This window comes from Zeus faber (assembly GCF_960531495.2).
Source record: "Zeus faber genome assembly, chromosome: 2".
In the NCBI taxonomy this organism is placed as follows: Eukaryota; Metazoa; Chordata; class Actinopteri; order Zeiformes; family Zeidae; genus Zeus; species Zeus faber.
Genome location: NC_137189.1, coordinates 8,306,941 through 8,331,920, shown reverse-complemented (window position 1 = coordinate 8,331,920; position 24,980 = coordinate 8,306,941). Strand labels below are relative to the sequence as shown.

The following is a 24,980-nucleotide window of genomic DNA, read 5'->3' as shown; positions in this document are numbered from 1 at the left end:
CTGCTGCCTCACAGCAAGAAGGTCCCGGGTTCAATTAAGGGGTTTGATTCCCGCCTTGCACTGCTGCATCACAGCGAGAAGGTCCTGGGTTCGATTCATGGGTTTGAATCCCGCCTTGAACGGCTGCCTCACAGCAAGAAGGTCCGGGGTTCAATTAAGGGGTTTGATTCCCGCCTTGCACTGCTGCATCACAGCGAGAAGGTCCTGGTTAAATTCCTGCCTTGCACTGATGCCTCACAGCAAGAAGGTCCTGGGTTCGAATCATGGGTTAGATTCCCTTCTTGCACTGTTGTAACAAAGCGAATGTCCTGAGTTAGATTCCTGCCTGCACTGCTGCATCACAGTTAAAAGGTTCTGAGTTTGATTCAAGGTCTTGATTCCCGCCTTGCACTGCTGCCTCACAGCAAGAAGGTCCTGGGTCTGATTCATGGTTTTGATTCCCATCTTGCACTGCCACATCACAGCAGAAAAGGTCATGGGTTCGATTACTGCCTTGCACTGCTGCCTCAAAGCGAGAAGGTCCTGGGTTCGAATCATGGGTTATATTCCCACCTTGCACTGCTGCATCACAGCAGGAATGTCCTGGGTTCGATTTATGAGTTTGACTCCCGCCTTGGACTGCTGCATCACAGAGAGAAGGTCATGAGTTGGGTTCCTGCCTTGCACTGCTGCATCACCGTTAAAAGGTTCTGAGTTTGATTCATGGTTTTGATTCTCGCCTTGCACTGTTGTATCACAGCGAGAAGGTCCTGGGTTGTATTCAAGGGTTTGATTCCCGCCTTGCACTTCTGCCTCACAGCAAGAAGGTCCTGGGTTCCATTCCCGCCTTGGGCGCTGTTGGCACCGTGCTCGAGTGGGTTATGTCGATGAGGGGCCCTTTCTGTGCGGAGTTTACATGCTCTCCACGTGCTCACGTGGGTCTCCTCCAACATAAAAAATGACTCCAATTAAAACCACGGAGAACACTTTCCTGTCGTGGATAGGACAGGAAAGTGAAATGGATCCATCATCTGGAATTGGTCCCCGGGCGCTAACAAAGTGAGGCCTGCCCACTGCTCCTGGCTGCCCCTGGAGGAAGGACGCTGGGATGGGAGAATATGTAGAGGCTGAATTTCTCTAGTCACCACTTCCTGCATCTGTGTGTGTGTGTGTGTGTGTGTGTGTGTGTGTGTGTGTGTGTGTGTGTGTGTGTGTGTGTGTGTGTGTATGTGGGTCAGTGAGAAGGTTCTGGGTTCGATTCATGGGTTCGATTCCCGCCTTGCGCTGCTGCATCACAGCACGAAGGTCCTGGGTCCAATTCATGGGTTCAATTCCCGTCTTGCACTGCTGCCTCACAGCGAGCAGGTTCTGGGTTCGATTCGTGGGTTTGATTCCCGCCTTGCACTGCTGCCTCACAGCAAGAAGGTCCTGGGTCCGACACATGGGTTAGTTTCCCGTCTTGCACTGCTGCTTCACAGCGAGAAGGTCCTGGGTTCGATTCAGGGGTTCAATTCCCACCTTGCAGTGCTGCCTCATCAGCAAGAAGGTCCTGGGTTCCATTCCCCCCTGCGGCGCTGTTGGCACTGTGCTCGAGCGGGTTATCTTGATTAGGGGCCTTTTCTGTGCAGAGTTTGCATGTGCTCCTGGTGCTCACATGGGTCCCCTCCCACGTAAAAAAGGACTCAAATTAAAACCATGGAGAACACTTTCCTGTCGTGGTCAGGACCGGAAAGTGAAATGGATCCATTATCTGGAATTGGTCCCCGGGCGCCAACAAAGTGAGGCATGCCCACTGCTCCTGGCTGCCCCTGGAGGAAGGACGCTGGGATGGGAGAATATGTAGAGGCTGAATTTCTCTAGTCACCACTTCCTGCATCTGTGTGTGTGTGTGTGTGTGTGTGTGTGTGTGTGTGTGTGTGTGTGTGTGTGTGTGTGTGTGTGTGTGTGTGTGTGTGTGTGTGTGTGTGTGTGTGTGTGTGTGCATTGCACCTGTGAGATGAATACAATAATTCTTGATCTTGATTTTTCTCTAGTGTTAAAAGTATATAAATGTAATGAATATGTGCTGTATATATTTTAGCGTACACATTACTCAAGACTTAGACTAAAAATAAACCCAGCAACAAATAACAAACCAAAAAAAATGAACAGAACTTTAGCGATAAACAATTACATAATGATAAACAATAAACACTAGATATAAACCTAGAAATTATCAAAAAGCTATACAATAAACCTACAAAAGAAACCTGTCAATATGCTCATGATAAAAGAACATTGTAATTATTTTCTGATTAAATTGTAATGTTTTCCCTCAAATTTCGGTCAATATAAAAAACCAATACGACGAAAAAATAAATCATTCACAGTTTACATTAAACTATAGCTGACCGGATGTCCCCGTTTGTCTGGGACTGAAACACTAAAACACTAAAATGTCCTGGTTTTTAACATTCACAACCAAATTGTCTCAGTTTTCACCACAATTAAAATAATAATAACATACAATTTATAATGTACCCCGCTCCTCCAAATAAAGCAAATAAAAACATTGTGTTTTTATCTTAGATGTATATAATTTCACTCCACTACCTTATTGAACGACACACAAAAAAGCACTGTGCATAACGGGGACGCTCTCTCAGTCACTCCCTCCCTCGCCAACAGAGTGAAGAACACCCGCTACACGAAAGGGTCCCAGTTTGGGGGTTTCAAAATATGGTCACCCTAATTCAAACACAATGAGACCGGCCGCCGTCACTTCTACCAGCACTGAACAAACACAACAGACCAAAACAGGAACCCCCCCCCGCCGTCAACACTGAGCGTGCACTGCGATCCATCAGAGGGGCGATACTGAGTTGAGTTTTTCGCATACTTAAGCTCGTCGCAAGAAAACTGTGTACGAGTAGTTAGTCAGTCAATCAATCGGTGGCTTTTTGCACCCCTCTGATTTGGGAATTGTGGAATCTATCACCATGGCAACGTACATATTAAATATTAAACCGTAAAAAGCCACCAGCTTCCATTGGTCAGGAATAAAAGTCACTTTGGTTCGGGGGAAAATGTAAGGCCTCCAAGACGTGGCGAATTTGATGCATACTTCATTTCTTTTCATTTCTTTGCATTTGTTGGTATCTGAGCGGCAACTCTGTCTGATAGCGTTTTGATGGTAATTGTAGCCGTTAGACACAACATCTTCCCTTCTTGTAGGCGCTTTGGATCGTGTTGATCCTGCGGTGAGCTGCAGGCGGTCCACCTTACATCAACAGGAGAAACGGCAGCCGCCAGGATGAAGACGAGAGAGAGAGAGAGAGAGCGAGAGAAAGAGTGAGAGAGAGAGAGCAGGAGAGGGAAAGAGAGAGAAAGAGAGAGAGAGAGAGAGAGAGAGAGACTTTGACTTTAAGGTTCCTTTATTTTCAGTAAGCCACGTCACAACAGCAGAAACTTGATTATGAAGGAACCAAAAAACATCAAAAATAGAGACAAACCACAGGAAAATCACAGGTCAGTAAGAGTATAGACATCTATCTGTTGGGTTTGAGACAGCTATTCACTATAAGGACAGCTCCCTTTGTAGCCCAGACTTCCTCCTTTGTACAGTTTACCTCCTTAAAGAGAGAAAGAGAGAGAGAGAGAGAGAGAGAGATCACAGCTACCACAGGAGAGAGAGAGAAAGAGCGTGAGAGAGAGAGCGAGGGAAAGGGCGTGAGAGAGAGCCAGAGAGAGAGAGAGAGAGAGCGCGCGAGAGAGAGAGCAAGCAAGAGAGAGACAGAGTGAGATAGAGCGAGGGACAGAGTGAGGGAGATAGAGAGAGGGAGAGAGAGAGAGAAAGAGCGAGATAGAGAGAGAGAGAGAGAGAAAGAGTGTGAGGGAGTGGGTGAGAGAAAGGGCGTGAGGGAGAGAGAGCGAGAAAGACAGCTCGAGAGAGAGAGAGAGAGAGAGAGAAAGAGCGCAAGAGAGCGAGAACGAGCACGAGAGATAGAGAGAAAGACAAAGACAGAGAGATCAAGGGAGAGAGAGAGAGACTGCTCTGACACAGACAAGGTCATGTCAGATACTGTAGGGTGAGCGCATGTGACAGAAAGAGAGTGAGAAGGAGGGAGGGGAGAAGAAAGGGAGGACAAGAGATCAGAGGAAAGATGAGGGAAAGAAAGCAAACTGGAGGGGAAGGTAGGGGAAGAAAGCAAGAACTAGTGTCAGGACGATGAAGGTTTTAGAGACTCCTCCCCAAGAGGTGAGGGGCCAAAGTTAGTCATGGAATTCATGCATTCATTCGTTAATTTTATCATTCATTCCTTCATTGCCAATTTTTCCTGTTTTTTTGGTTATTTTACTTGATTTATTTATATTACATTGATATATGCTGTTTTGTTTAATTCAATTTATTTATTCGATTTCATTTATTATATATATTTTATTTATTGATTTATTATTTTTTTTCCATTTATACCGGGATTCATTTATTAGGTTTGTCATTTGTGACCCACCGCGTTCTTTAGGGTCATTTGGTGGTTTTCGACATTTTTTTTTCTTCGCATCATTTGAAAGTGGAGAATCAGAGCTTCCAAACAAGTTGTCACTTGTGCAAATCAAGCAAATATTTTTAAAGCTCTGACTTGTTAATGACAAGGGTGTGGAAAACTGTGATTCTGAGATAATCACCTCCAAAGTTTTACCCACACCAGGTTTATTCAGCCAGCTCCCTGAATGGGGTTGGTGGACAAACAAAGCCTCATGGCGACTTAACATACTGCTGAATGGGCCAATCACGAACAGCTCAACAACACAACTCATTTTGCTTTAAAAAAAAAAAGCTTTTATTTAACAGTAAGAATATACATGTTTTATAAAGTGGAATTATTTTGGAAGTATGGACGACACAACAAAATGTAGAGTCTATCAATATTATGAGTCTCAGAAAATCTGAAATCTGAAAATCTGTCACCAACCTCAATGAACTTCATCACGTCAACGTCTCAACCGGTGGTTCTTGAAAATATTCTGCTTCATCATCACATTAAGTTTGAAATCCACTGTTTGAAATGTTCTCCAAGTCAGTAATAGTAATATAATATATAGAGTAACATCAGATTCAGCGTCGCTGTCGTTCTCCGCGTCGCTGTCAGAGGACTGACTATCATCGTAGAAAATGAAGTCCAGCACGCGCTGCTAACACTGACCTGGATCTATCGCACTGGTCAGATTAAGGTCCGAAATATTATACAGAGCTTCCGCTTCCCGCTTTGCATAATCCATAAAGATACGGAGAAGAAAGTTTTCACAGACAAGTGAGACCGAAACCCTCCCGTGCTGCGCTTTAACTGTCTGTTTACGGAAGTGATGTAGGTGCGTGATGCGAAGGAGTAAGAGAAGTACGATTTAAAGGGTGAATTCTATCAAAACGGTTTCACATTGTGACTTCACATCACATGGAATATGGATGATTGATCTTCACCTGGACACTTGTTTTAAAGGAAACCCTCGATCGGCGTTTTTCAGTGCTGTTCAGCGTCCTGGTAAGTGAACTGCGTTTCCCCATGAAATCTAACAGGAATATTTAACTCCATGGTTTAACATTTTTCTACTATTTATCAATCAAACTCGGTTTTGAAAATACATTAATAGAAAAAGGGGACACGAAAATCTGTGAAAATCAAATTTTCCTCCAAGAAAGATTTTTTCAACTTATATGGCTGCTCCTGGCGATTTTAGAAATGCGCGAGATGGCGAGTTTTACTGTGGTGGGACACAGTTATATTTTAGGTTGGAGCATTAAATGTCAGGTAGATGGTTAATTCATGGTTAATGCGTGTGTGTACGTCCCTGTACACACACACACACACACACACACACACACACACACACACACACACACACACACACACACACACACACACACACACACACACACACACACACACACACAATGTCAACAACATTCTGTTGTGTGCCTGTGAAGGAATTCAGATTAGAACAGGGATTAGAACCCAAAACACACATCAGGTCATTAAACCTGTGCACCTGTCAAACACGCACGTAGCACGCACACGCGCATGCACGCACACACACTCACACACACAGACACACACACAGACACACACACACATTATGTCAACAACATTCTGTCGTGTGCCTGTGAAGGAATTCAGATTAGAACAGGGATTAGGACCCAAAACACACATCAGGTTCATTAAACCTGTGCACCTGTCACACACACACACACACACACACACACACGCACACACACACACACACACACACACGCGATCAGATCAAAGGAAATATCATGAACCCGTTGAATGACTGACGGTGACTAGTGATTGATGATCTAGTTCTATCCTCAAACCTGCATCAGATGTGGCATCAAATGATAATTATTAATGAAATGCTAATTCATCACTTCTGTCCCAGAGAGAATCATAAATATACACAGGGAATTTAGCAGGAAATAAAATAAAACATACAAATAATTTAATATTTCTTTTTGTCACTGTTCATTTCTCACTCACTGTATATGTCAGTGTAATAACCTTTAAAAAAAAACAGCGGTTTATTGGCATTGGAACACAAAAACTTGCCTAATTTCAATTCCCTCAAACCAAATTGAGGGATTGCATTATATTTATTGCAACATTTTTTTGTTTTGTATTTTAAGTATTTTATTTTCAGATTTTAGGATGAATAAGGGTAACATACTGTACATACTATGTTACACAAATCACATATAAAAATGAAAATAAAAACAAAAAAGAACAAAAATAAAAAGTTGCCAGATAATATGTGACCCACCGCAGCAAAACCCGCATTGCCACGCATTTCTAAAATCACCAGGAGCAACTCGTTCGTTCGTTCGTTCGTGTAGGGCTACACAGGCAATTGGGACATTAGCCAAGAAGTGGTATCGTTATCCAGTTCAATGAGGCCGCTGACTGCATGTGGTGATTTGAAGATTGGGCATTCATCAATGATGTGTTCAACAGTCTGTGGTTTTCTGCATTCGCAGAGATTTGTGGCAGACACTCCAATCATATGCAGATAGGTTTGGGTCTTTGCTACCCTAGAGCTAAGTCTGTTGAGGTTGACCCAGGCATTCCGTGGTAGGTCACACCCAGGCGGATTGGTTGAAGGGGAGTTGATGAACTTCCTTAACGTGGAGGTTGACTCGGACCATTGCTTGTTCCAGCAGTCAAGGATCCATCCAGGGTGTGGAGGGCTCGTGGTAAGGAGTCTCCTAGCTTCGGTGGAGAAGTGTCTGCGTTTGAGTCTCTGGTGGCCATATTCAGCAGGCGGGGGGATCAGGCTTGTTGGCTCATCTGCACTCTGCAGGCCAGCTTCAAGGTCAAGAAGTTACGACGGAGCTCTGGAGGTGGAATGCCAGACAGTATGGGGAGGAACTCGACAGGGGTTGATGGCAGGGCACCACTAATTAGCCTCATGGCGGTGTTAAGCACAACATCAACACAGGCTGTATGGCTGCTGTGACTCCATGCAGGGGCAGCATACTCAGCCGTGGAGTATGCGAGGGCAAGGGTAGAGGTGCGCAGGGTGGTGAAGTTTGCACCCCATCCAGTGCCAGCCAGTCTCTTCAGGAGGTTACACGGGCAGCGGTCTTGGAAGCAACTTGTTGGATGTGTGGCTTGAAGGGGAGGCTACGGTCAAGTGTGACACGGAGATATTTAGGGTTGGGGTCATGCCTGACGATGGTGCCGTCGAGTGTGATGTTCAGCATGGTATTCGCACATCGATAGGCAAGATGGAAGACTGAGCAAACTATCTTGGGCAGGCTTAGCTTGAGATGCCATTTGTGGAAGTACCTACTAAGTAGCGAGATATCTTTCTCAAGGGCATTCTCAACCACACTAAAGGCTTTGCCAAATCAAATGGCTGAGTCGTCGGCATAGGTGTATTGTGAGCACTCTCCAACAGGCATGTCAGCGGTGAAGATGCTAAAAAGTGTAAGGGCAAGAACAGAGCCATGGGGGAGCCCGTTCCTCAGTCTTCTTCTCTTGCTGCGTTGGCCGTTTGAGGTCTCCAGTACAAAGGCACGGTCCTGTATAAGCAGCATGATGAACTTCACAAGCTTAACGTCAGGCAAAGTCTTCAGGAGCTTGAGGTAGAGGCCTCTGTGCCAAACTGTGTCATACGCTGCAGTGACGTCGATGGAGACTGTTCCAAACTTTTCTTTCCTCTGGAAGGTGCTGTCGATGTCATGAACTAGCCGCGTCACTTGATCTGTTGTTGACGACCTTTACGGAAACCAGCTTGAGTGTGGGGAAGACTCTCTTCAATGATGTTGTTTATTCTTGATAGAATGATCCTCTCAAGTAGTTTGTAAAGATGTGACAGGAGGGATATTGGGCGGTAGTTCTTTGGTTGTCTGGTGTTTTATTTGGCCAGCACAGTATGGCCAGCACCTTAGCCTGCTTCCATTTGGATGGTATGGTCAGGTTTTCTAGGCAGTTGGAGAAGAAAAGCTGGACCCACGTCAGTGACTCATGGCTCATGTTCTTCAGGAACTCAGTGTGGATGTTTTCATTTCCAGGAGCCTTATTTTCCTTGAGGGATTTCAGAGCTGCAACGATTTCTTCTGACGAAATGGGCTGGGAAAGGGGGCTGGGTTGAGGAACTGTCCTGGTGATTTTCCTGATGTCTGCGACTACTTCTCTGGTGAAGGCTTTTGCCTCAGATGAGCGGTCTTTCCATCTGCCGTTATCAGCGAGTACAGAGGCTATCGCATTCGCTGCTATGGGGCATGGTCTAGCTGGGCAACTTCGCCCAGTTAGCCGGTTGATCGTATTCCAGGCCCTATGACTAGAATGTGTGAAGTTGACGTTGTTTACTTCCTCCTCCCATCTAACCTTTCTCTTCTGTCCGAGAAGGTCCAGCAGTTGGTCACCATGGAGAGAGCCTTGGTCAGTGTCGGTGGCATTCAGGTACTCCTTGTACAGTTTCTCACAGTCTTTATCCCAGCAAGGTACATGTGGGTCCCTGTGGCCTCTTGGGATGGAGAGCTTGGCAGCCTTGTTGAGCAGGATGCAGAAGGAGTTATAAGCTCCATTAACATTGGATGATCGGTCAGGTAGGCTTGCTGTTAATTTCCTGGTGAGTTCTGAAAACTTTTGCCAGTTAGCCTTCCTGAAATTCCACCTTCTTCTGTTGAGGCTAGAGATGGCTAGCTTGTCACTGGAGATGATGATGGGCGAGTGACCAGATCTAGGGAACTGCCAGAGTAAAAGGTTCTTGGGTCCTTGTTGTCGAAGAGCAGATGAAGGTTGTTACTTTCGGCCCAGTCGCTAGCAACAGAGCCATTTCTGTCAGTGTTTGAGTACCCCCATTTGATGTTCCTACAGTTAAAATCACCGCAGACAAGAGTTCACAGGGATGGTGGGGAGGAAGGATATATCCATCTCAGCAGGTGGTGGTTTGTAGATGTTGGTGCCCAGAGCTTCAATGGTGCACCATTCAATGGCAGAGTTGGCTGGAGATTGCTGGAGGGCTCTTGCATTTATTCCCTGTTTGGTGTAGCAGGCAATGCCGTGTTTGTTGTGACCTATGAAGCTGATTAGGTCGAAAACATCAATGAGTAGCTTGTCTTCAGTGACACAGTGGGTCTCTTGTAGCAGCAGTATGTTCGCCTGATGTTGGTTGGCAATGTGCTGGATGAGATCACGCTTCGACCGTGTCAGGCCCTCTGTGTTCAGTTGCAGTAGACGCACTTCGGTGTTAGCCATGAGGCTTGTCTTGACAGACGCGTAGTGGCTACTGAACTGTTGAGGACGGAGGGCTGCTGATGTAGAATCTGTGTAGTACTAGTATGACTGGTTTTGTTGGATTCTTCGATATCTTCAGATCGGGATCGTCAGGGTCGTCGGAATCCGTAGCAGGGCCACCACGTGCAGGTACCAGTCTTGACCCCAATTAGGAGCAGCAAAATAACTTGAAAAAAACTTTCTAGAGGAAAAATTAGACTTTCCAGATTTGTGTTCCTTTGTGTTTTGTCTTTAATCTCTCAATGTATTTTCAAAATTGAGTTTGATTTATAAATAGCAGAAAAATGTTAAACCGTGGAGTTAAATATTCCCGTTTTTTTCATATAAATACTTGCGATACACCTGGACTCATCATCAGTGTTGTATTCTGGGTTCATTAGGTGTTTCGGGTCTTGCATCAGACACCCTCGCCACCAACCACGCTTCCAGTTCTTGACTGGTCCTTCGGATGTGTGCCATGTCCCTCAGGGTGCTGTTAAACACTTTTCCCAGGCTCTTCACTTGTTTCTCACTGATTGATGGTATCAGGGTGCTGCCAACACTGAAGTGGTACTTGTCGATGACTCTTGCCCTTCTTTAGCACCAGGGATCTGGATTTTACTGGCTTGAAGCTCATACGAGCCCAAGTGATCAGTTCCTCCAGACCCTTCAGGATCCACCTGCTCCCCAGGACAGATTTAGTTGCCACGGTAAGGTCATCTATGAAGGCCCTGATGGGAGGTTGTCGGGACTTGGTGAGTGGACCTCTGCACTCAACCTCAGCCGACTTCACCCTTGTTCTCCCGGGCTTCCGGGATCAGCTGGGTAACCGCGCCTTTTGCTCCAGACATCCCGTTACCTTTGGGATCCCGTCTAAAGGTGTCTCTGAGGTAGCTGTCAATCTTAGATTTGGAGGAGGTGAGCTGCCCCCTGCGCTTCTGTCTAAGCAGTTGTTTAGTAAACCCGAAGGGGTTAGCTAGAAAGGCAGTCCGCTTCCTGGCCCTCTCCTTTCTCCGCCTCCGATGCCACTCGGCTTTTGTCAAGGTAGTAAGTTTCTTGCGGAGCTCTGAGAGAGCACTCCTCTCCTCCTCACTCTCCTTTTTGTGCTGCCACCTCAGGGTCTTCAGCTCCTTGCTGAGCTGGAGGATCTTGGTCACTCTGTTGCTCATGATGTATGGGGCCTTTGCTGCTTTCTTTTCCTCCAGCCCGAATCTCTCAGCTGCTAGACAGAGGTGCAGGTTGGCTTCCCCCTTGGCTGTTGCTTCTTAGATGGAATCAGCGTCTTCGTCAAACTGGAGCCACTCCTTCTCCTTGCTAGCTTGACCCAACGATGTTCTGAAGTGCGTGGGGCTGAGGCTTGTGTCACCTGGAGATTACGAGCATTGTGGGTTGACTCCAGGCCTGGCTCCTCCTGGATTTCACAAGGAGTTGCTCCTGTGCTCTGTGACATTAGCACCGTCTGCACGCATCCCATTTTGGCCTGGTGGATCTTCAGGCCATGCGGGTTCTTGCAAACTTTGCTGCAAACACAAACCATAATCGTTGTCGTATTTCCATTGCAGTTTGTTGTCATTCTTTGGTCCGTCCAGCTGGGGTGCTCATCCTCCCCCCTTTCAGGCACCCCTGGGGGTATCTTTTCGTGGGTTGATTCATAGCTTAATTTTTTTTTTTGGTTCTCCCTCTCGTGTTTAGATTACATGGGGAAACAAAGTTCACTTATCGTGACACTGAATAGTGCTGAACAACGCCATCATTCCATCATTCGATCATTTCCTTTAAAGCGATCGTCCAGGTGAAGATCATTCCTCCATATTCCATGTGATGTGGCACTGTGGCACAGTGCATTACACTGCTGCCTCACAGCAAGAAGGTCCTGTGTTCAGTTCCCGCCTGGGACACTGTTGGCACCATGCTGCGGAGGATGTCTCCTGATTAGAGGCCTCTCTGTGTGGAGTTTGCACGTTCTCCCCATGCTCACATGGGGGTTCCTCCATATAACAACATGCACAACAAACATCATTTGACCAGTAATGGACATGGAAGTAGGTCCCCAGGCACTGTATTGTGATCTGCCCACTACTCCTGGCCTGTCCCTCAGAGGAAGGACAAGCTATGATGGTCTAAATACAGAAAAGACATTTCACAGCCTTCATCTACATGTGTGTCTCAGCCATAGCCGCATGTGTTTGTGACAATAAAGCTAAGCTTGTCCTGCTAAATAAATGTGAAACCATTTTGATAGAATTCAACCTTTAAATCGTACTACTTTTACACACACACACAGACATTATTGTGTAGGGGCGTATACCAACGAAAAGTAATGCTGACGTCACTTCCGTAAACAAACCTTTCTGTGAAAACTTTCATCTCTGTGTTGTTATGGATTACGAGAAGCAGGTGGCACACCTAAATCATATCGTGGACCTTAATCTGACCAGTGTGATAGCTCCAAGTCAGTGTAAGCAGCGCGTACTGGACTTAATTTTCTGCGATGATAGTCAGTTTTCCGACAGCGATGCTGAATCTGATATCGCCGTAATCCTGAATGTGACAATATAACGGAATATTTTCAAGAACTACCGGACGAGACCGACGATACGCCCGTTGTTATTACAATAGAAGAAGTTGATGACGTGATGAAGTCCGTTGGGGTTGGTGATGCAGATTATGAACAAGTAGCAATGCACAAGATTCTCAAACGTACCTGAAAATGTAGCCAGGAGCAAAAAGAAAATGAAAAGAGGCAGCCCCAAACAGGCTCTCAGAGTGTAGCTGGGGTAGGGTTGGGGTTAACCCACATAATAACTCCAAGAACTTTGAAGATATTTGGCATACGCACATTTATATATTAAATGACACACCAAGGCTGATGTACAGAAACTCATATTATTGATAGACTCTACATTTTGTTGTGTTGACCGCACTTTTAAACTCTTAAATAATTCCACTTTTATAAAACATGTATATTCTTACAATTAAATAAAAACTTTTTTTTAAACAAAAGATGTTGTGTGTCGATGATGCTGTTCAACATTCCCTCAAAACACAAGAACAATGCAGAGATTGCCCCATTCAGCAGGGTGTCAAGTGGATATATGACAAGTAGCCATGCGACTCTGTTGGTCCTCCAAACCATTGGCATACTGGGAGCTGGCTGAATGAAAATTTTCCCCAAGTGTGGGGAAAATTTTTGAATTTTTTGATTAACTCAGAAACAGAGTTTGCCACACCCTTGCCATTAACAAGTCATAACTTTTAACCCCTTATTTTGAAACTCTGATTCTTCACTTTCAAATGATGCAAAAAAAAGTCAAAAGCCACCAAATGTACCTTCAGTCTGTGGTGGGTCACATATGGTTTCAAGCCCTTATACACATTATAAATTGACAGATTTACATTTACATTTCTCTTTTTTTTGGTTTAGATAGTCTTTGAATGTAGCGCATATATTTCTAAAAATGACGTATGGAAGACTATTTTCTTCCTCTGTATCATTTATTGCAACATCTCGAACATTGGCATGTGCAATCTTAACAATTTTATCAAATGAAATGATCTCAAATAATTGCGATCGAGCAATTAAAATTTGATTAGAAATTGTGACAGCTCTTGGGGATATATTTTTACATGTATTTATTTATTTTACTTTCAGAATTACAAATTGTATTATTATTATTAATAGTATTATTATAATTATTATTATTATTAGTAGTAGTAGTATTATTATAACAATAATAATAATAATAATTTTTATTATTATTATTGTGTCTAAATAGGTTTCTAGGTTTACAGGACATGAAGGCCATGTATGTTACATTGTGAACAAAACTCTGTAAAATAGAAAGAAGACACAATAAACACTTCAAATCCCAGTGACTTGAAGTAAAAAACAATATCATTTTGTGTTTCAATTCCAGGAGGAATTTGAGCGGGATTCACACCGAATCCGAAAACGCAGACGGTCGGATCCTCCCCCCAGTGGCAATCGGATGAACTGTGCCAGGGTTTTGTGAAACAAAATACTGTATGTCAAATAGGAAAATGGGAGAGCTCCTTTTTTCCAGGTCAACAATGAGTAGTTTCTCTGTTTGGTTTGCTATTTTTGTTTGTCGGATTCGGTGTAAAGCTAGTTTTAAGGCTGTCAAAGTGGGACTTTTTTTATTCGCTTGAGCATTAAATTCCACACTTCGAGTGTGAAAATAAAGATATTTACTCCTTCATAGTATTGGGAAAGGCCAATGAGAAAATGTTACTTTATTTTATATTTTTCTTGGTGGTTAAAAGCAGAGGAGAAGAGCATTCAAACTATTATATAATTTACAGCCAGTCTGCCCATGCGTTAGCCTTGTCCGACATTATTACTGTTGAAATTTGACTGCCAGCCTGAACCTCCCACGCCCAAAGAACATTTCTCTTCTCATGAATTTTTAATTTATCAGACATGTGACCAAGTCCCTCTTATCCAAGTTACAAGTAAGTCCCAAGTCATTTTTCCTTGGGTGAGTTGAGTCAAGTCAAGTCCCAAGTCAAGTCAAGTGACTTTTTTCCCCAAGTTACAGTATGCAGCATCCGGTCTTTATAAATAGAAAAGACAAGGTATTAGTAGCTGTCAAATAATGATATTATTGGCCAGTCTATCGAAACTGTTCAAAAGTAAGACAATTAATTTAATTTGTATTAAAATGATTGATATTCATTGAAATAAATGTAATCAAACAAAAACAAATAACTTTATAAAACCTTATTTATTAATCAATTTCTTCGCAATCAAAATAAATTACTTGTTTGACGACTTTTCAAACTTTAATTTATCTTTAATTATAACTTTTTTTTAATGGAGAATTGTTTTAAGGACGTGTCTAAAGGGGTGGCATGGGGTGCCACCCCCCGCGAGGGAGGGGCGCAAAACATACTAAAAACATAAATTGAACACAAATAAGTCATTGGAGTCATCACGTCTCAAGTCAAGTCACAAGTCTTTAACTTCCAAGTCCAGGTCTAGTCTCAAGTCATTTGTTTTCTGTCGAGTCATCAAAACAGTCGAGGGGAAGGGTTGATAAGATGACGATGCAGAGGAGAGCCGTCGAGGCAGTTTGGTAAACAACCAAGACGGCTGCCACTGACGTGGAGCGGTCTGCTGAATCTGCTATCGCGACAGAATTAAACAACCTCGACGGTATACTTTCTATGAAAAGCTTTTGTTGATCAGAAAGATGTGTTTGCTGTACTTCCGACAGGATTTGGTAAAAGTTTAATTCACCAACAAAAGCGTCCGCTCAATGATGATAATGATGATGTAAAATTACATCGTTATGACACTGCAAAGAATGGAGATAATCATATTTGGTTGCACTGTAATGTCTGCACTAACGTTCATTATCAGTGTGTGTGTGTGTGTGTGTGTGTGTGTGTGTGTGTGTGAGTCATTGTAGTGTGCACGACTCGGAAGCTAATCCTAAAACCACTTTCTCCTCCTTCGCCTCTTCTTGTGGCGAGGCAGTGCAGTCATTTATTTAAGAGGATCACACTTTATCTGCAGAGCATGTTTTAAACATGAGCCTGGTCGAAAAAAAACCCACCTCACACTCAAAAAAAACACCAACCCCCTGCCCCACCTAATGAAACATTGATCCCATTCGTTTCAAAAGGTCTCTGACATTCATAATACACACAACCAGAAACAAAACACACACATATGCATACTTGTATGTTAAGAGAAGGATTGGAGAAGAGAAGAAATGTAATGAAAGAGTTGGGGGAGGGGGGACGAGGAAGAGAAGAACTAAAGGCTGGATGAGTCAGAGGATTAGGGTTTGGGATGAAACGGGGAGGAGAAGAAGTTCTGATCGATGGCATCCATTCATTCAGTCAGTCGTCCATCCATCCATTCATTCATTCATCTATCCACCCATTCATGAGTTCATCCATTTATTAATTCATTTAGGGCACTTGGGATGAAAAGGTGAGGAGTTAACATGCTGATCGATGGCATTCGTTCATTAATTCAGTCATTCATCCATCTATCCACCCATCCATTTGTCTAGTCATCTATTCATTCATCAATCCTCTCTTCTTTCTTCTCTCCTCTCGTCTTTCCTCCCTTTCCCTCTTGTATCTAGTATGTCTATGTCACTGCCTGGATAGTGCAGCGTGGGCGTGGCTCCTGGTTCCAGGTCTGGCTGGCACAGCTGCTCCATGTCACACTGATCATCGCCCTCCATAAGAACGCCGGCTCCTCCTCCGGGACCTCCTCTGATCATACCGTCACCTCTGGTGCTGTTCTCCCGACCGCTCACCTCTGGTTTCTTGTGTATACTTTGTACTTTCCAGGACTCTGTTGCTTCTTTGCCTTGTCTTACCCCGTCCTCCCTTCGTCTCCAGAAAACCTCCCACGTGCCCGCCTGCCCATGTCTCACCACCAGTCTGTCCACACTCCTGTCTGTCCACACTCCACCCCCGATCGACCCGCCCGCCCTTTATCCCGTTCAAAAATCATTATATTCCACCTTTAGAAAATAACCCTTTTATACTCTTGTGGTGTGTGTGCTGCATTCAGGTCCTATCAGCCTCAATCATGACACCCATCCATCCATATATTCCTTTATCCATCAAGTCATCCACCCAGTCGTTCATGCAACCACCCATGCACTCATCCATCCATCCATGCATTCATTCATTCGATCATCCAGTCATCCATTCATTTTGTCATTCATTCATTTATTGACAGTTTTTTTCTTGTTCATTGTCATTTTATTGTTCAATTGTTAATTTTTTGTTTCTATAATTTATATCGTTTCTAGTTTATATTGTGTGCCATTCGACACATTTTTAAATTATAATTTATAATTTTTTGGAAATTTTGCTGTTTTCTTTCTTTTAAAGTTTATATTTATGGTTCATTGTTTATACGTTGATTGTTTATTGTACATCGTTTTTTAGGTTTATTGCATATTTTCATTTTTCTATTTTCTAGTTAATGTGCTGGTTATTCCGTATTGCTTCTATACAATAATATCATTTATTATAGAAGAACAAGTTGAGAATATTTGAATATATATACCATATTAATATTTATATATAGCGCTGTCAATCAATTAAAATATTTAATTGTGATTGATCGCATGATTGTCCATAGTCAATTGCAATTAATCGCAAATTAATCACACATTTTTTATCTGTTGAAAATGTACTTGTAAGGAATGTTTTTCAATTATTTATTACTATTATCAACATGGGAGTGGACAAATATGTTTATTGGAAATCAATAAACAATCCAAAACAATGACAAATATTGTACCGAAACCCTCAAAGGTACCCCCCCGGTGCTATCCGACATTAATGTGAGCTGAGTCCTAAACTACGGGTCGGCAAACGGTCGTAATAGAATGCGTTTTAAACCATTAAAAAAAAAATGTGGCATTAAAACAAATTTGTGTTAACACAGGCTTGGCTTCTTCCCATAGTGCATCCTGGTGCCATCTCTTCCCCAGGTTAACAACATACATACACACACCCAGCCATCCGTATGATGTAGAAGAAAACGTGATTCATTAGACCAGGCCACCTTCTTCCATTGCTCCATGGTCCAGTTCTCACGCTCAGGTGACCATTGTAGACAGTGGCAGCCCCATACACAGCAAACTGTGATGCACTTTGTGTTCTGACACCTTTCTATCATAGCAGCATTAACCTTTTCAGAAATTAGTGCTACAGTAGCTCTTCTGTGGGATTGAACCAGACGGGCTAGACTTCACTTCCCGCACGCATCAATGAGCCCATGGGCGCCCATGACCCTGTTGCCGGTTCACCGGTTGTCCTTCCTTGGATATAATAATATCAAAAGGCCGTCTTTTCTATATATTAATCATCAGTTCCAAGCTTTTATTTTTCCACCACTCGGGTTCTAGCGCATCCCGCTGATAAATCCCCTGGTTTACCACTTTGGCTTATTTGGTGACAAGTCCAGGACGAACACCGGGGGAAATAAATAAATACACAAACACTGATTAGGTGACGAGATAAATCCATGCACACTGCGATCAATACAATTGATCGGCCTTTGGATTAGTCCCTCGCCTTAAGCTGCGAGAGCGAGCCGCAGATAAAAATAAGAAGCGAAAATATCCTGTAATACATTGACTTTTCTGTCAGAACGTGGTGTTTCATTGATAAAATACTTGATTATTTCAGTCACATTCAGCCCCTATATATGTCAAATATACAGTGTACATACAGTATATGTTTATATATATGTATATATATATTTCCTGAGAAATCCGGCAATGGGGCAGACAGCCAATTGTGTAGGATTTGCTAATTAGCAAAGCTAACAGCTAATCTTGTGCACCGCCGAACAGATAAGGTGCACTGATTTACTTTGATATCAGAGGATTTAGAGAGTGTGTGTGTGTGTGTGTGTGTGTGTGTGTGTGTGTGTGTGTGTGTGTGTGTGTGTGTGTGTGTGTGTGTGTGTGTGTGTGTGTGTGTGTGTGTGTGTGTGTGTGTGTGTGTGTGTGTGTGTGTCTGTGTGTAAAATTCATTGACATAACAGTGAATTTACCAATAAAGAAATAAAACACATCGGGAGTTTATGCTTATTTTCTAGCTCCCACCAGTACCAGCTCCCATCTCCACCAATATCAGCTCACATCTCCAATCTCCACCAGTACCAGCACCCATATTCCCCTGTATCAACTCCCATCTCCACCAGTACCAGCTCCCATCTCCACCAGTATGAGCTCCCATCTCCACCAGTAGCAGCTCTCATTTCCGCCAGTACCAGCTCCCATCTCCACCAGTATCAGCACCCATCTCCACCAGTATCAGCTCCCATCTCAACCAGTATCAGCTCCCATCTCCACCAGTACCAGCTCCCATCTCCACCAGTACCAGCACCCTTCTCCACCAGTACCAGCTCCATCTCCCCCTATATCAGCTCCCATCTCCAATCTCCACTAGTACCAGCTCCCATCTCCACCAGTACCAGCACCCATCTCCCCCTGTATCAACTCCCATCTCCACCAGTACCAGCTCCCATCTCAACCAGTATCAGCTCCCATCTCCACCAGTACCAGCTCCCATCTCCACCAGTACCAGCACCCTTCTCCACCAGTACTAGCTCCCATCTCCCCCTATATCAGCTCCCATCTCCAATCTCCACTAGTACCAGCACCCATCTCCCCCTGTATTAACTCCCATCTCCACCAGTACCAGCTCCCATCTCAACCAGTATCAGCTCCCATCTCCACCAGTATCAGCTCACATCTCCAATCTCCACCAGTACCAGCACCCATCTCCCCCTGTATCAACTCCCATCTCCACCAGTATGAGCTGCCATCGCCGCCAGTACCACCTACCATCTCCACCGGTTCCAGCTCCCATCTCCACCAGTACCAGTTCCCATCTCCAATCTCCACGAGTACCAGCTCCCATCTCCACCAGTACCAGCTACCATCTCCACCAGTATCAGCTCCCATCTCAACCAGAACCAGCTCCCATCTCCACCAGTATTAGCTCCCATCTCAACCAGTATCTGCTCCCATCTCCACCAGTACCAGCTCCCATCTCCACCAGTACCAGCTCCCATCTCAACCAGTATCTGCTCCCATCTCCACCAGTACCAGCTCCCATCTCCACCAGTATCAGCTCCCATCTCCAATCTCCACCAGTACCAGCACCCATCTCCCCCTGTATCAACTCTCATCTCCACCAGTATGAGCTCCCATCCCCACCAGTACCACCTCTTATCTCCACCAGTACCAGCTCCCATCTCCACCAGTACCAGCTCCCATCTCCAATCTCCACCAGTACCAGCTCCCATCTCCACTAGTACCAGCTCCCATCTCCGCCAGTACCACCAAAAACCCCCCCCTGAATTGAACCGCTTTCATTTGAATGTTGTGAACATTGTCTTTGATGGACGCACACCCGCTGTCCCACCGTGTTCTTCAAAACAGCGCCCTGGCCTCCTTTGTTTGGATCCTCAATGGTTCTTCTGTCGTTGAGCCCCGGCTGACGTGAAGAATGAGAAGTCAGAGTGGAAGGAGCTCTGCTTTTTACACCCGCAGCCACACCGGTTTTCACACACGCACACAAAACAAGGCGACGGCCAGCTTTCATTTCCAAGTACAGATGCACACCCGGCAACCCGGTGTCACGCCGGGGTTTGCAGAAGCTCTCTAATCCATCTTTAAAGCCTCTTTGTTGATCAAAAACACTGTATTTACCGCTCAGCCCCGGCGGCGGCGGCGGCGGCGGCGGCGGCCTTGAATACGAGATGAGGGAGCCGCCTGCGTCTGCACGGCGCTGGTAGTGCACCGTGTAAACGGAAGACCCCACGATCGCGGGACGATTGGGAAAAATGTTTGTTTGCAAAGCAAAACCCCTTGAGAGCGGCTCATTATTGGAAACGTTTCATAAAGTCCGGCTCGCTCCTTAAAATCGATGAGCTGGAGACCTTTGTTGGTCCCATCAGTGGTTGTGATTCGGCAGGAAACAAGCAACAAATAGGTGCACTGTAGCTTTAGTCATGAACTCCCAAGCTTATTATTAGCTACCTTATATAAGTATTATTAACTAACTCACTGACTGTCAAGACAACTGTCATTTAGGGAAACACCAGCCATTCCTAATGACCATCAGAGGTGGTAGGCCACATCTTTAAATGGAATATCTTTGAATTCAAGATCTTTTTCCCCTCTGAATTGATGGTATTCAAATTTCAAATTCAAAATTGCAATTCAAGATATTCCAATTGATGATGTTTAAACAGAAGATCTTCAAATTCAAGATCCTGAAGATCTTGAATTTGGAAGTTCACCACAAGACCATGTCTCAGCATCATGACAAATTTACCGCCCCCCCCCCCCCCCTTTCCAAAAATGACGAGAAAAAAAAAGGTATGTTTATTTTTTTCCTTCCACACCAAAAAACACACCAGGAAACGCCTCGAACCGCCGCTTGCACAACCGCGAGTTTTCCGTATTTCTACACCTCGAAAAAAACAAGAGGAAGGAGAGCGCGGCGGCGACGTCTCCACAGTCTGGAGGCTGAGAGAACGTGAGAGGACGGACTCGAGTTGCGAGAGGGAGTGATAACAGAAGGGTGGTTACACCCCTTCGTTCCACATCCACCGATCTCTTGTTATCCGTCACCCTCCCTCCATCCATCCCCCCTCTTCCTTCCCTCCCCCTCCTCCCTCTCCCCTGTTTGGTTGTAATTCAGTGGAGCGCTTCACACCTCCACAGTTTTACGAGGCACAGGTTCGTCCATGCGTCGGAGAGGAGAAAGGTCAGAGCTTTATCAGTCAGCTCTCAGATGCGCGCGCATGCACACACACACAGACACACACACAGACACACACAGACACACACACACACAAACTCTGTGTGTGTGTGTGTGTCTGTAACTGTTTGTGTGTGTTTTTGTATGTACACTTCACAGTTTAGATTTGTTCCTCCATTAAATACATTATATACTGAAAACTATATGCACTGGGTTGGAATAATGTTCATATGATGTAAAAAAATAGTAATAATAATAATAATAATAATAATAAATACAGCTGCAGGCAGCAATACACGGTGTCCAGTAAAATCATGTTAGATATGAATGGACATGGTTACTTTAAATGAAGTATCTTATTTTTCAAAAAATGAGAGACAAGGATGGGCAGGATTAAGCTTGAGTACATTAGAGGCACAGCTCAGGTTGGACAGTTTGGTGAAATAGTGAGAGAGGCCAGATTGAGATGGTTTGGACACGTGTGTGTAGGAGAGATGAGGGTTACACTGGGAGAAGGATGCTGAGGATGGAGCTGCCAGACAAGAGGAAAAGAGGAAGGCCAATGAGAACATTTATGAAGGTTGAAGGTTGATGGTATGAAGGTTTATGGATGTGGTGAGGGAGGCCATGCAGGCGGTTGGTGTAAGGGAGGAAGATGCGCAGAACAGAAGGTATTGGAGGCAGATGATCCGCTGTGGCGACCCCTGACGAGAGCGGACGGAAGAAGCAGAAGAAGAAGAAGAAGAAGAAGATGTGTGTCGTTTAGTTAAAATTTTCCTCAAGATCGGTGTTTTAACATTTACAATCTTTCCTGGATCATGCAGTTCAAACACAAAAGAAGGGGCGGTTCCTCCAAAGGCTCTTAGAACTTCCTGCAGTGCGAAATTTGTGAAACGCAGCACAAATTAGTTTTCCGAGCTTCCATTAAACGCAGCATCGGCTCAAGTTGTCTGTCTATGTGTGTAGTGTGTAGTATATATATATATATATGTATATATATGGTGTTATTGTTATTGTTATTATGTGTGTCAGTGTGTATTATAAACAATTTTTTGGTATGTATGTTTTTTGTCTATTTTTACTTTTTATTTAGCATTTTTTGTTTATTTGGCTTTTTCATTTGGTTATATTTCTATATTTTGCATATCTTTTATTTATTTTTTTATGCAAATTGTCTTTAAAGCAATACACGCATCCTTCCCACAACAAATGTCCCTCGTATATTAAAATGTACTTGGCGGAATTAACTGATTCCGATTCTCACTGTGTACAACTTTTATCAAGCATTTGTGGAATTGGTCTCCCATGGATGGGACGATACTAATTTCCTCCAACGACATTAAATACAACATGTAACAAAACAAATCTCCCCTAAAAATTAAAAAACCCTCCTAATTCAGCCCGTCATTCAATTAATATAATGAATCCGTCATCTAACAAATCAACTTTCTCCACTTGTGAACCTCCCAAAAAAAGATGTGACAGATTTCAATTGAATGTCTGAAAAACCGCCGGCGTCAGTGCGTCATCTGACAGAAGCTGCCGCCTCAAAGAATTGGCCACAAAGGAGTTGTCTCCATCGCTTTTGATGATCTGTCCACCGGCTGGATGCGTGTGTGTGCATGTGTGTGTGTGTGTGTGTGTGTGTGTGTGTGTGTGTGTGGGCGGGGGGGGGGCATGTTTTTCCTCTTTTGAAGGCTGTGATTTTACTGTTTCGGAAAAATGCCTCTCCTAGAAATTCCTTAATTTGAATATCACTGCAGATTAAAAAAAATATATATATTTTTTTTTATTGGGTCTTTATTCTCCTCTGACGCTTTTGTATAGTTTTATTCAAATTCTTTATCCATTATCTGTTCGGTGAATATTAAAAATTGAGTTGAATGGTTTGATCGTTTTGGTCATTAGTATTTTTTTTTTGCAGTCATCCCTCCATCGTCCACGACGCGAGCATCAAAGTTTAGAGAAGGATACATTTGTGAACTTCTCCTTCATGGTCCTGGAGAAAAACATGTCTTAGCCCCATGGGGGGAGCGGGATGGATATATGGGCGACCCGGGAGCAGGGGGTCGCAGGAAAAATGGTTTCTTTCGACATCTGGCTGATTTGCTGTGTTGGTTTACGACCGTACTGTGGCTCCATGGCTGTCGATACTACTGAGAGACATTTCCAATTCAGTGTTTCGCAAACTTTTATTTCTGCCACGACACACTTTTTACATTGAAATACTGACGTAAAAACATTACAAAATGCCACAAACACTTAGAACTCATGTGCTTATTATTATAATTGTCACGGCCTACTGGTCTAGAAGTGTGAAGACTCGCAAAAGATTCATTCGTATCGAGCAAACCTTTCAAATGATTCCGGATTATGATTCTTTGCAACATTTTATTTGTTTCAACATTTCTAACGTCGGCTGCAAAATTCCCTCGGAATTCAGAATGAAACATGTGATTGTAGAAGTTAACGGCTTTCCAAAACGATGGCAGTATAATTTGGCTAATTAGCATTGGGGCCATTATGCAACAACTGTTCCAGCTCTGAGGCATTTCGCTGCCAGATCAAACCTTTGGGTATCACACATTTCTTCTTTTTTTTCATTTCTTTTTTTTTTTTACACGCCGCCGCTCACAACTTCTCACCACGCGACGAGCAGGGCTGGAATGTGTAGAAGAATTCAGAGAGAGAGAGAGAGAGAAAAAAAAAAAAGCAAGAAAGAGAGGAGACGAGGGGAGATGAGGGTAGAGGAGAGGAGAAGAGAGGAGATGAGGAGGTGAGGGGAGAGGAGAGGAGAGGAGAAGAGTGGAGCAGAGAAGAGATGAGGGGAGAGGAGAGGAGGGGAGAAGAGAGGAGATGAGATGGGAGGAGAGGAGGGGAGAAGAGAGGAGATGAGGAGGTGAGGGGAGAGGAGAGGAGAGGAGAAGAGTGGAGCAGAGAAGAGATGAGGGGAGAGGAGAGGAGGGGAGAAGAGAGGAGATGAGGGGAGGGGAGGGGAGAGGAGTAGAAGAGCGAGGAGAGTAGGGGTGAGGAGAGTAGAAGAGAGAGGAGAGGAGAGAAGAGGAGAGGAGAGAAGAGGAGAGGAGAGAAGGGGAATGGAGAGATGAGAGGAAAGGAAAGGAGAGGAGGTTTTCGTACTCCGTCTGAGTTCAGTTGAAGGATATTGGGAGTGAAAAAGCACTCGATCGGGTGGAAGGAGTCGGCCTGACTGGTCCGACTCAATTCGGATGGACAGTGGGAGGGCGGGAATGGAAATTAAATGTCAGGACAGGGCCGAACTCCGACGACCCACATTAACTCCACCAGTGCAAAAAAGAATAAATAATCCACTACTGTGACTCACACACTCAGAGCTTCTCATGATACAAATCCAAATCAGGATCTTAATGTTAAACCAGGGGGCCTGGAGCAGAATTTAAGGTCTAAGCCTGTGTTTCCCGACATTTTTCCTTCCATGGCACACTTATTATGAAGAAATATTCACACGGTGGCACACCACTATCCTGTTATACCATTAAAACCTCAGAAACCCATACAACTGTGCTTATTACCATCATGGCCGACTAGTAGTTAGTGATGCAAGACTCAAAAACGTTTTGTTCGTAGCAAACAAATCTCTGGATCCACACTCTCAGGAGTCGGTACCCTGACCCTACCTACCTACAACGCTCTAACCCTACCTACCTACCGATCCTCACCATACCAACCTACCACCGCCCTACCTACATGCCTACCTCCCTACCAACGTACCCTAACCCCACCTACCCGACCCATCTATTTACGTACCGCTCTACTAACCGACCTACCCTGACCCTACTCAAATACTCGTTTGATACCATCTACCCTCAGTGATCGCTTTAAAATAAGTCAAAGTGAACTTTCATTGCTCACATTGTTTTACCATATTAGGCTTTTCCTTGTGCTACCTTATATAACTTCCTGCTTCCCAGCATGCACCAGGTATTT

The 24,980-nt window shown here is 44.2% G+C and overlaps 1 protein-coding gene across 3 annotated transcripts in view; it reads right to left on the bottom strand.

Annotated features, from left to right (window-relative positions):
- The window catches only part of plcb1l (phospholipase C beta 1-like), a 189,721-nt gene that overhangs the window by 81,738 nt on the left and 83,003 nt on the right, over positions 1-24,980 (bottom strand). The window contains exon 1 of one of the 3 annotated variants that reach the window (XM_080024120.1): positions 3,083-3,130. The exons of the other annotated variants lie outside the window; for them this stretch is intronic. Within the exon in view, the coding sequence (XP_079880246.1) occupies positions 3,083-3,097 (15 nt within the window). The 5' untranslated portion in view covers positions 3,098-3,130. Of the gene's footprint in view, positions 1-3,082; positions 3,131-24,980 lie in introns of those variants that run through there. 3 annotated transcript variants of the gene reach the window in all.